Source organism: Cervus elaphus, chromosome X, assembly GCF_910594005.1.
Source record: "Cervus elaphus chromosome X, mCerEla1.1, whole genome shotgun sequence".
NCBI classification, from domain to species: Eukaryota; Metazoa; Chordata; class Mammalia; order Artiodactyla; family Cervidae; genus Cervus; species Cervus elaphus.
Genome location: NC_057848.1, coordinates 70,652,939 through 70,665,125, shown reverse-complemented (window position 1 = coordinate 70,665,125; position 12,187 = coordinate 70,652,939). Strand labels below are relative to the sequence as shown.

Genomic DNA, 12,187 nt, shown 5'->3' with positions numbered 1-12,187 from the left:
AACAAGATAGGTGAAAACATATGTTCACACAAAAATCTGGACATGATTATTGATAGCAATATTATTAATAATCACAAAAAACTAGAAATAACCCAAAGATTCTCCAACGTATGAAAGGATAAGCTGTGGTACATCCATGTAATGGATTCTCACTCACAAAGTAATGAACAATTGCTACGTGCAACAACCTGAGTGAATTTCAAAGTTATATGCTGACTGAAAGACTCACTATGGAAAGATTACATACTGCATGATTCTGCTTATATGACACTCTGGCAAAGACAACACTGTAGGGACAGAGAACAATAGATCAAAGGTTGCTAAAGGAGGAGACTCTGCTTGCACAAGGGTGATGTGAAGGAATTCTCTGGGATATTGGAATTGTTTGTATTAATATTCTGGTAAAGGTGGTGATTACAGGAATCTGTGCAAAATTTTAAACTCAAAGAAGGGTAACTAAAAAATAAAAGGTAAATTTTACTGAATTTAATATTTTTTTAACATGCTGGCCAGAAATCAATACCACATGCCAAATGTGATCTATGTAGAACAGAGCCAAGGGGCCTTGTCTCCTTCATATTTCTAGGTGTTCTAGATGAGAGGCCAGCCAGCTTCCCCTCATAGGCCAAATCTGGTCCCCTGCCTGTTTTTGTTGATAAAGTTTTATTGCCACACCATCACAAGCATTACTATCTATGGATGTTTTCATGCCAAAATAGAATTGAGCAGTCTAGACTGAGATCATATGACCTACAAAGCCAAATATATTTATAATCTGGCCCTTTACAGGAAAACTCCCCTTTACAGGAAAAGCCCTGCTCTAGATATGTCTTCCGTTAATACATTTTTAAAAGTTAAAATTAAAGTGAAGTCACTCAGTCGTGTCCGACTCTCTGCGACCCCATGGACTGTATCCTACCAGGCTCCTCTGTCCATGGGATTTTCCAGGCAATAGTACTGGAGTGGATTGCCATTTCCTTCTCCAGGGGATCTTCCCGACCCAGGGATCAAATCCAGGTCTCCCACATTGTGGACAGACGCTTTACCGTCTGAGCCACCAGGGAAGTCTATACATTTTTAGATAGCAATGTATGTTACTGCTAAACTTTTTCTGGTCTAAGAACATTGGTGGACTCAAGCAAATTACTATATAGTTATAATCTATGAAATTTCATTCTCTTAGAATTAGTCCATCTAGTAAGCTGTTTTCCTGAATTTGACCCGTAGCATTATCATCAATCTCACCTAGCTTCATTGCTATCCACTGGGTCAGGGTCTGAGCCCTGTAATAAGCACTTAAAATCTACTCTTTCAGCCCTCAATCCTCACGGTGAAAGGCAGAATACAAAACAGTTAACAACATGGATTCTGAAGCCAGAATGCTTGAGTTGAGATCTTACTAGTTAGCTGTTGAAAAGTCATTTAAGCCCAAACTACTTCCATTTCATTACCTGTATGAGGGGGTGATAACAGTATTTGTTCATTGGTATGATTTTTATATGAGTTACAAATCCTTAGAACAGTGCCAAGTGCCAAAAAACCTATTATTTAACTGCTTGATATTATTACTACTGTGTACATTCCATTCAGACCAACCTGAGTTCCAATCCTGTTTCATCTGCTTGGTAGCTATACGATTATGTGATCTGGAGCAATTTATTCAACTTCTTTGAGGCCTCGAGGCTGCCCATTAATCAGTGGTCTCTGAGTAATGAGCTAAACACTGCTGGAGAAAAATCACACAATCTACAAATTGGAACCTGTACAAATCTTATGTCTTCAGGATCACCTGAATCCTTGAGGTTGCCTCATAATGTATCATTTAGCTAGCTCCTACTCTCCCTTTCAATGACTATTTCAAACCTCTAATCTCCTCAAACTTCTGAACTTTCCCCTGACTGCCTCCTACCCCTGCCAGCTTATCAGGAGACAGGCTGGAAATGAAAAATGTAAAAATTTCCACACAGTTACTTCTAATATTGATATTTTATGTGTTTTTAATCTTTCTGAATTTGGAGATAATATTGCTGTATGGTGTGAGGAAAGGATTCAAGATTAAGGTAGAATAAAGATGTTTAGAATATCATTTTCCTACCTCAGAATGGTATGACTTTCCATTCATTTAATTATTCTTTGGTATCTCTCCTAGTACTTAGTGTATTCCTATAACTCTGGCACATTTCTTGTAAATGAACACATAAGATATAAATGAAGTATTTTTGCCCATTATTTCTTAGAGCTAGTTGTGTGCTATGTCACTTCAGTCATGTCTGACTCTTTGCAGCCCCATGGACTGTAGTCTGCCAGGCTCCTCTGTCCATGGGATTCTCCAGGTAAGAATACTGGAGTGGGTTGTCATGCCCTTCTCCAGGGAGGGGATCTTCACGACCCAGGGATCAAACTCACGTCTCCTAAGTTTCCTACATTGGCAGGCAAGTTCTTTACCAACAGCGCCACTTGGTTGCTTTACATATCAAGATGATTTCTATATATTTATTTTGCATACTGAAACTGTGCAAAATTGTACTGTTCATAACAATAGTTTTGGTTAATTCTCTTGGGGTTTTCAGGAAAATAATATATATAATATACAAATAATCATTTTACACATTCTCTATTTTAATACCTCTTATTTCTTTAGTTTGTTTAATCACCTTGGCTAACCTCCAGAACAATATTAAATAATAAGGATGACAAAGAATATCTAGTCTTTTTCTTAACTATAATGGGAATGTCTCCAGACTTTCTCTGTGAAATGTGACACTAGATTTTGAGTTGAGTCGTATATATTTTATCATATTAATGATGTTTCCATCTATTTCAATCTATCATGTGTAAGTGTTGAGTTTTGTCAAGTATCTTTTAGCATTTACAAAGATGATCATGTATTTTTTTCTTTCTTATTCTACTCATAAGAGACATTATATTAATGGATTTCTTAATATTGAACCAGCTTTATATTCCTGGAATAAAATCCACTAGTTCATGGTACATATCCTTTAAAACACTATCTGATTCTCTTTGTTAATATTTCATTAAAGAAATTTGCATCAAGTTTCACAAGTGATATCAGTCTGTAATTTTCTTTTGTATATGCTGTTTTTGTCAGATTTTGGTATCAATATTATTATTAGTATTAGTTTAGCTTTTCTAAGAAAAATACTTTGCAAATGTTTCTTATTCTATGTTCTGGAACAGCTGAGCCACATTATACCTTAATGGTTTGGTTGAATTTCCCTATGAAATCTGGGAGTGACGATTTGATTTCAGTAATGGGCAGGACTAGTCTCCATTTCATTGATAGTGATAACTCTATTTAGATTTTCTCTCTTTTGAAGTCAATTTCAGTCGATTATGATTATATTTCACTAGAAAAATCATCCATCTCATCTATCTCACCTAGATGCTTACATTTATTTGTACATAGGTGAGTAAATTGTTATTCATGATTATTTACTTTTCTCTGTATCTGGGAGGTTATTTTTCTTTCTTTTCTTGTTTCATGTTTTGTGCTTTTGATATTTTTTTTCTTGATAAGGATACCAAATTATTTATTGCTGTTACTCTTTTTTAGGGAAAAATACAAATCTTAAGTGTACTAATTCTAATGATTTTCTGTTTGTAATCCATTACTTCGCAGTTCTTTATTTATGCACTTTTTAAATAGCATCTTTAAGCTCTTGTATCACTGCTGTGGCTCTTGTCTTTTAGATAAAACTGCTTCATTTTCAAACAGTTCATGCTACTTTACTGGTCACAGCTTCAAAATTTGTCCTGTAGCAACATTTTTTCTGCTACATAGTTTTGCATAGCTCTTATAGTGATTCTTTTTTGATTATTAGTAATTTTTTTAGTGACAGGCATTCTTCCTGGATCAGTTATTTGCAGGATGTGTTTGTGGCAGTGGGGGGCATAGTTTAATACCAGACTAGCAGATATTCACTTCTGAATTCCAGGGTGTGTGACCAAGTGCTTGGGCCTTTACTTCTGCCTTATCATGAGACATCAGCTCTGCAGGCTGCTTTCCAGCAGCAACTAGCTCTTCCACCTTATCTCAGCAACAAAGTGTTTTCCACAAATGTGGGTTAATTGTGTAACTTCTCATTCAATTTTGCCTTTCCTACTTCTCAAAATCTGCATGTCTCAGAGTTGGTCCACAGAACTTCCCATCAAAAACCTTTAAGCCCACTCCCATTATTGCAATATCATTTTTGTCTTCTGTGGTGTGCCACTGAAAATCAGTGCCTCGTCACCCATGTCCCAGATCTATGACCATGGAATCATCTCTTGGATTCTTCCCTGTTTGATCTTTACAAAATTGTGACTTTGGCTTATGGATGTCTTGTAGTTAGAGCAATTATGGAATTTCCATTGCTTTTTCTCATTCTCCATAATACATTTTGGTGATCAAAAAGAGAGTGGGGCAAGTCATGCTTGATGCTTTCATTACAACTCTAAGATGCCTATCAAACTGATTTTGAGAGGCTACTTTATCCATGCATTTTTCAGAGACACTGGTTTTACCTTTACACAGATGCAAACAGAGTGGTTAAACTCCTTGTATTACAATAGTTTTCCCAACCCAATCCCACTAACACAGCTAGGACAAAAAGACTGGTTCTTAAACAACAGTTGGAAGCTATTACTTCTTTCAGATAAGCCTAGACTGCTTTTTGGCAAACTAATACATCATTTCATTACCATCCCAGTACATCCCAGATAGAGAAAGCAGGTGTAAATTCTACATGTGGCTTAAATTCTCACCTGCTTTCATTCAATTCAATAGAAAATAATAAATCACCATATTCAGAAAAAGAAACAGGTTGACAGAAAACAGTCTTATTTTTATAGCATACCCCAAATATATACAAACTCATATATTTACTCAGCTATTTTAAAGGGCCTACTCTTGCTCACTCCCTGGACAGCTAAATGCTGAGTTGCTAAGTTACTGGTATTTGACATCATCTCTTCCCTGACATGTCCTGGGTTTGACAGGTTCCCATGATTCACTGGGCCAGTCACGTCGTTACTCATGTTACTCATTTACCCAACAACGTCTGGATAATCATTTAAAATTCACATCATACACTAGCTGCAAACCCTCAGATTCCACATGAAAATATTTTTTCTGCTTGACAGGCTCTAAGAGCATTTGGAAGCCCACTGGATGGCTTACCTATATTGTTCACATAGTAGTTGTTATAATTAAATTTATCATCTTTCTTCTGGGTTGGTTTGTACATAAGAAAAGAAGAAATGATTACTGGGAGGCAAATAATGGGTAATATCTCTTATGGGCCAATTTGGTTCCATGAATAGCTCACCTCACACATGCATAGTATGTATTAAGTCCATTAGTGCTTTGAATTAGCTTCAGAAAAGGTAATACTCCACATAATTTACCCAGTCAAGGGCATTTTCACCTGCTGACAAATTTACATATTTCCCAGTATCATTAGGTAAGAGCTAGTCATCAGAATAGCAGAGGTGCAATCAGTAGTTAGTTCATTTATTTGACTTCATCAATGTTAACATTAATTATAGTCTAAATTATATTTAGCAATTGTTGTCTTTCTTAGATAGAAAACTATATTACTATTTCAAGAAACTATAATTTTGAAAGTCCACAGCAGAATAGGATAGATGCTTTTTGAATCATCCTGGAAGGATTAGTATTTAAGATGGCTATATAGAAAATTGTTTGCATGATTCCAATTTGAATATTATTTATACATTAATTTGACAGGATATAAAATCAATTGCCTAATTATTGGTTAAATTTATCAAAGAAATTCTACTGAAATGTGCTTGATTATGCTGCATAGTTATGATAATATAATCAAATTTCCTTTCAGACATAATTGTCTGACCAATTTTGCTTCCAGATCCAATTTTCCCCCTCATTCTTAAGATGGGCTTTTTCACTGTTTCCCCTTTAAAAGTAAAAAAATAGCAATGACTGTACATGGTCATCCTGTAATTATTTGGTAAGTCCTTTCCACACTAAAACTGTGTACTTAAACACAGACCTAATAAGCAGAACTGCGATAACTTAGAATGCTGTAAACACAGATCATGCTGCAATCAAAAAGAGGTGCCCATGTCGGTGTTTACAAACCTGATCCATATGGCAGGGAGAGATCTGTAAGATGCTACAGTTTATCAAATCAAGTTCCCTAAATCCTAGCTAGCAAATTCAGCATCCCTCATAAACAGTGAATTACCCATACAGATGTTTGCTTATGAAATTATCAACTATGGAAGGTACTCTGCTAGGAAACACAATCTGTTCAGCGTCAGATCAAAGAGAAGCACTGTATCTGCATTTTTGACTCTGGAAAGGATTTAATTGATAGTCTGTTGATATTTTTAAGTAAATTCTTGCTAAGAACAAATAAATCATACCACTGCAGAACAAATAATCATTGAGCATGCATCTCAGCTAGTAGCATTTAGTGCATACTGCTCTCCTTGGCTTAACTCTGCCAGAAATGATTACTCCAGGACCCATAAAACCCTGCAGAGCTAGAAAAGAAGCTGCTGCCGCCACCCAGATTATTACATATGAGCAGCTTAGAAATCCCTCATATGATAAATGAATTGTAGCTGCAGAACGCCATCACTAGGGCCAGAGTTGTTATTATTTTTCATTTCTGTTTGTACTCGAGGGTAGCTTGACTCTAAAGAGAAAATGGCATGCTGATGGAAACAGGTATGCAGGCCTGACTGCGCTGCGCAGACTGCTGCCTTTAAGTTTCTGATCTGTAAAATTTATAATAAGCAATAATATACTTGACAAGGAGCAAAGCCATCTGAATTTCCACAGCTTGTCTTATGGGAGAAGGGCAGGTGGCAGGAAAGGGCAGGTGGTGGGAAAGGTGTTGTGGGCTGGTGTATTCTGGTTTGTTGGAGAAACTATGTGGAATTATTTTGGCATAATTGAATGTATACGAATTAAGGAAGCAACAGAAGCTGAAATGAACTGGCAGTTGATAGCATTTTAATGTCAATCATAAAATAGACTGGCGCTTATGAAATAAGGATGGGTTCAGGTAAGCCAACAGGAACAGAAAGCAGAAGGAATGGACAGCATGAGGGTCACTGAAACCAGTTGTTTGCCCTGGGAACAAATTACTCAACTTCTCTGGGTATCTATAATAAGTAACTAATAACACAATCTTTCAGCTTTGTTGTGAAAAGTAGATGACATGATGTACTGAAGAACTCTAAATGCATAAAGTGGCACAGTACTATTAATATTTTTAATTAGTAGCAGTAATTTGTTATTGCTACGATTGTATTATCTGAAATGAGATTTGAAAATATTCAGGATGGTAGGAAGAAAGAACTCATTTCTAAGACTGGCTTGAATTATGTTAGTTTGCTGAGATCCCCAGTTAGAGTTGCTGGAAGTAAGTCTGCCAAGCCACCCAGGCCATTTGTTTTGAATCCAGAGTTTCTCATTGTTGGTTTGTGACAGGGCAGTGGACAGTTAAGTGCAAAGTGAAGACCACATTCTCCTTCTGCCATATTCTAGCCTTACCCACAGAGACAGGTCATGTATAACCTCTCTTTGGCCCCAATTTACTGAAATAATTAGGGACTACCGTGTTTCCTGTGATCAAAACCTTCCCTGGTGGCTCAGATGGTAAAGTGTCTGCCTACAATGCAGGAGACCTGGGTTGGATCCCTGGTGGGGAAGATCCTCCGGAGAAAGAAATGGCAACCCACTCCAGTACCCTTGCCTGGAAAATCCCATGGGAGGAGCTTGGTAGGCTACAGTCCATGGGGTCTCAAAGAGTCAGACACGACTGAGCGACTTGACTTTACTTCACTGTGTTTCCTGTGATCAAAAGAAGAGAATGAGGTTCAAGTACTCTGAAAGGCAGTCACGTGCTAGGACACAAAGTCACCATATTAGGGCGAGTGGGCCCTGGAAGACCAGACAACGTGGGCTCTGGGGTAGAATGAGAAGCAGCAGCAGTGTGGGAAGAGGAGGAGGAAAGTGGGTCTGAAGGGGAGAAATGGTGAGAGGAACTTTCAAAGGAAGCCCACTAGTTTGAATTTGAAGAAGAGTTTTGAAAAGGGAGGTGGGGCGCCAAAATCCAATACATTAGGCCAAAGTATTTCCATTGCCTGAGTACTGAGGGGCTGAGAGCAGGGAGATGCCAATTGTGTCACACTTGGTTAGTAAAAGTCTGACCAGTGTGAGATGAAGTGGCTTGGCCTGATGGGCTGTAGAGGGTAAAAAGGGGAACTCAAGGAGGTGGGGAAATTAGGTGAGTGGACGGACGTGCTCTCTCCACATCACACACACCAATAGTGTGCACACTTTACAGACACTTTCACAGTGGGGGAGGGCAGTGGGGAAGATGCAGAATGATGCCCTGTTTCCCAAACGAGGAAAGTGAAAAGCCCTACAGTTAGGAAGTGATATCATGTCAGGAGCAAGTGGAGGCAAGATCTTATCTGGGGCTAGAGTGCCTTCCTCCACAGAGCCCCCTTCACAGAGAGAGAGAGAGAGAGAGAGAGAGAGAGAGAGAGAAAGTGTGACCTCGCTCTGGACTCTGCTTAGGTAGAAAAGTGCTGAGGGGGTCAGAGAGAAGAGGAGAGACAGAGAAAAGTTATCTCCCCACCCTCGCTAGAAGGAGGCAGACTGGGAGCAAGGTGACCACCAGACTTATTATGGAATTGTCCACAGGGCTCCAAGGCCTGCAAACAGGCACGTGAACTTGCCAGAACAAAAAATGCTCAGTAAGCACTCTGTTGTGCCAAGTAATGTGGTTTATAAAAATTTAAGAATAAGTCATAAAATCTGAGACATAAACTTCAGAAAGCTGATTTTCATTCCAAGCATGGGGATTGAAATGTGTCATTCTTCAATAAAGGAAAGCCTACTCATTAATGGTATTGTCAATAAAACAAAACAAAACAAAAAAACCCCAGAATTCTACACAATCTATAGCCCTTCAAAAAAATAAAAAAGCCATTCCTCTAGATTCTCTTTCAAGAACAACAGAAAGTCTTTTGTTACTTTCTCAAAGCGTGTTATCTTTTATGAGCTTATTAAGGCAACTACTTCTTTTCTTTCCATGTTTAAGTGACATTCTATTGTTTCTCTAAGTGGCTCTTCCAGCAGACTGGAGTTGCCAGGCTCTGCCAGGTGTCCAGCTGTCTTCCCTAGCTCGGTCATGTATGGGCCACCTAGGCACCAGGGCTGGGCTACTCTGAAGTGGAGAATCTCAACTGTCACAAATGACGTGGTGATTGTGAAATGGGTCTGACATTCTTTGGGGAGTTCAGAAAAGACCACGGCCTTAATTTGGAAAAGCAAGACTCCTGTAGGGACTAGAGGTAGAGGTTTATTTCAGCATCACCTTTTTTTAAAAAGGCAGGTGGCCAGGATCCTCACAGTCTGGTGTATTGGGTACATCAGAGCCATCTACACCTGAGGCAGGGAGCAAGTGGCTGGGTTCCCAGGGTGCATCACACTGTGGATTTCACAGTAGCTGCCCACGTTCCCTGCCCCCCCGACCCAGATCCTAAGAACAAATGCCGTCAGACTCTTCTCTTTAACAGTCAACAACAACGATCGATCATGGGCTGAAAAAAGGCGCACGAATATTCACAGTAGGGGAAATCAGATGGCCAGTCAGCTAGATGACAAACAGGTTTCTGCTCTTTTTATTCCTTTGGGTGTATTTCCACAAGGTTTGCTTCCAGCACTAAGGCACTTAGCAGGGGGTGTGTCGGGGGAGCAGAGGGGACTTGGGTAAGTGACTAAAGGGGATGCAGCATTTTCACTGGCACAGAGGTTGTTTTTTTTTTTTTCCGCAGTAGAAAGCCAGCACAGTTTTCTCTGGGCCACACTGACCATTTCTCATAATAAGGAGCATTTATATACAGCTAGACAGCTTATAGGGGAATTAGGAGAGGCATTATTGTCCTCTTTTACAGACAAGGAAGGGAGATTCAAAAAGATGAAGTTATCTGTTCAAATCACAGAAGGGACAACTGCTGGAGACAGAACTCACTCCACAACTCCTATTCTTCGTCACCTTAGAATGTCAGCAGCCAGAGATGGGGGGAAGATACATGCTTCTGCCTTGGCTTTGGTTTTTCCTTTTGGTTTAATCACGTATTTTGGGAGAGGTCATTGCCCCTTTTTGCAGCTCTGTGCTGCCTCCATGCCATTCTCATGAACCAAGTCACCCCCATGAGGAACATTTCCTACGACTTGCCATCATTCTCAACTCTCTCCTCATCTCCTCCCCTCCACCCTGCCAAATCTCATCCACTCATTACAGGCCACGATCTCCATGACCCAGTCCCATCAATGATGTAACGTGGGGCAGCAATGAGGCTGACCTGAGATCTCAGAGAACAGAAAGGCAAAGGTTGCGGGTAGGATGCTTGGATAAGGAACACTTCCCAAAGGAGGTGGGGAGTCTCTGTTCAAGACCTCAAAAGAAAGAGCCAGAATGATGCGAGAAGGGGGCAGATCAGGAGACTAGCTTGACTAGAGAGGGAGAAGAGGTGAGAAATGAGACAGGAGGTGTAAACAGAAGAGTCTTGAAGTGCAATGCAAGGATTTCCCCATCATGACACTCCTGGAAACAGAAGAGGAATTACTTTGAGCAGCTTAAGCAGATATATTATTTCATTATTCAAAGGCAGAGAAATAGAGGTTTAAACTCACCCGCAAGATTTCTTCAACACAGCTTGGGTCACTGGGAAGGCTTACCTAAAACAAAATAAACAAACAAATAAAAAAAAGAAAATGAAGCATAATCTAGTTATTCTCAGCAAAGCAGACGGTATAATATTTTACCCTGTGGGAAAAACTGTAAAGAAAGTAAATAAAGCAGTAGATGTGGATCTTCCTCCCTATTAAATACAATGCAGTAAATATCAGCAAATGGCCAATTTTGTTTTCCTTTAATGAAGCAGTAAGACCACAGTGTAAGATGCGGAGACAGTCTTGTTCTATCACCAAGTTGCTCTGAGATGTGGAGCCATCCTCCCCCATCACCTGGGCTTCTTTTTGTTCATCCTTCCAAAGAAAGAGCTCACCTTTCTGGTCTTTGAGGCCTCTTCCACTCTCTGACATAGTAGTTCACCATATTATTCATAACCACAGATTTGTAAAAGAGGGCACCTATATGAAATAGTTTTGTGACTAAATTAAGTCCCCTTTTAACTCAGGAGTTCAATCAGATGCCTACAATTCTTGTTCAAAACACTAAGGCCAAAACTCTTGTGTAAATTGCACGCTTGCCCTGGCACTCAGAATTTCACAAATATCCACACTGAATGCCATGGGTTTTTTTTCTCTGTGTGACTCACACCTTCCTAATCAATCAAAATTCAAGCAACTAGCAGAACTGTACTGAGGACTTACTCCGCATCTGGCACATGCATTTTCCTCCAGGAGCTCCATAGTCAGTGAAAGCAAGAAGCCAAATGCCAAAGAGTGACATCAAATCAATAGCTGGGCGTGATGAGGGACCTGAGAGTGGGACCACTACCTGGAGGAAAGCCTACGGGGCATGCTGTCACCTGTGCAGGTATGGGCATTCCCCCAAACCTTCCGAACTCTCTTCTTCACACCTTTTACCCACTCCAGGTTTTGATCACCTCCACTTCCCTCCAGTTCCAGTAGAGAGAACATTTGGTCTCTTTCATTCACTGCCTTGGAAGGTGAAAGGCCAGTCCTGTAAAGCGAGCACTGCCACAGGGGCTACAGGTTCCAGGTCTCTCACAAGGGCAATTAAGTCCCAATCCCCTAGTTACTCTGATAGATTCAAGTCTAAATACAACTATATTTGGGGAAATGGGGGAAAGAATATGGCATCAGTCGCCCTCAATCTTAAAAATATACAATCATCAGTAAATATTAAATAAGCATAACAGTCACTTCTGTACATACTGATACATTAATTTCAACCAGTGTGTATTCTTCTTCTTTATATAAAAGTTGCTGCTCCAAGCACCAGAAAATCCCTAGTGAGGATTAGAGAGTCACCAGCAATGAGGGGGCCATCCAGCCTGGGTCAACTGGTATGGTTCCAGTGTACATGTGTTATTCTGGTGTCCCCTTTCATCCTCAAAAATGTCCCTATTCGGATGATAAATTATGTAGTCATCCTACCAAGAACACAAATACTTGAGCACTGAGTAGAAA

General features: G+C 39.7%; 1 protein-coding gene across 11 annotated transcripts in view; it reads right to left on the bottom strand.

Moving 5' to 3' along the window:
* AFF2 (AF4/FMR2 family member 2) overlaps positions 1 to 12,187 on the bottom strand; it is a 528,226-nt gene that overhangs the window by 196,450 nt on the left and 319,589 nt on the right. For all 11 annotated transcript variants that reach the window (XM_043895846.1, XM_043895848.1, XM_043895850.1 and 8 more), the window contains one exon: positions 10,703 to 10,747. In XM_043895846.1, coding sequence (XP_043751781.1) covers positions 10,703 to 10,747 — 45 coding nt within the window. The remainder of the gene's footprint in view (positions 1 to 10,702; positions 10,748 to 12,187) is intronic.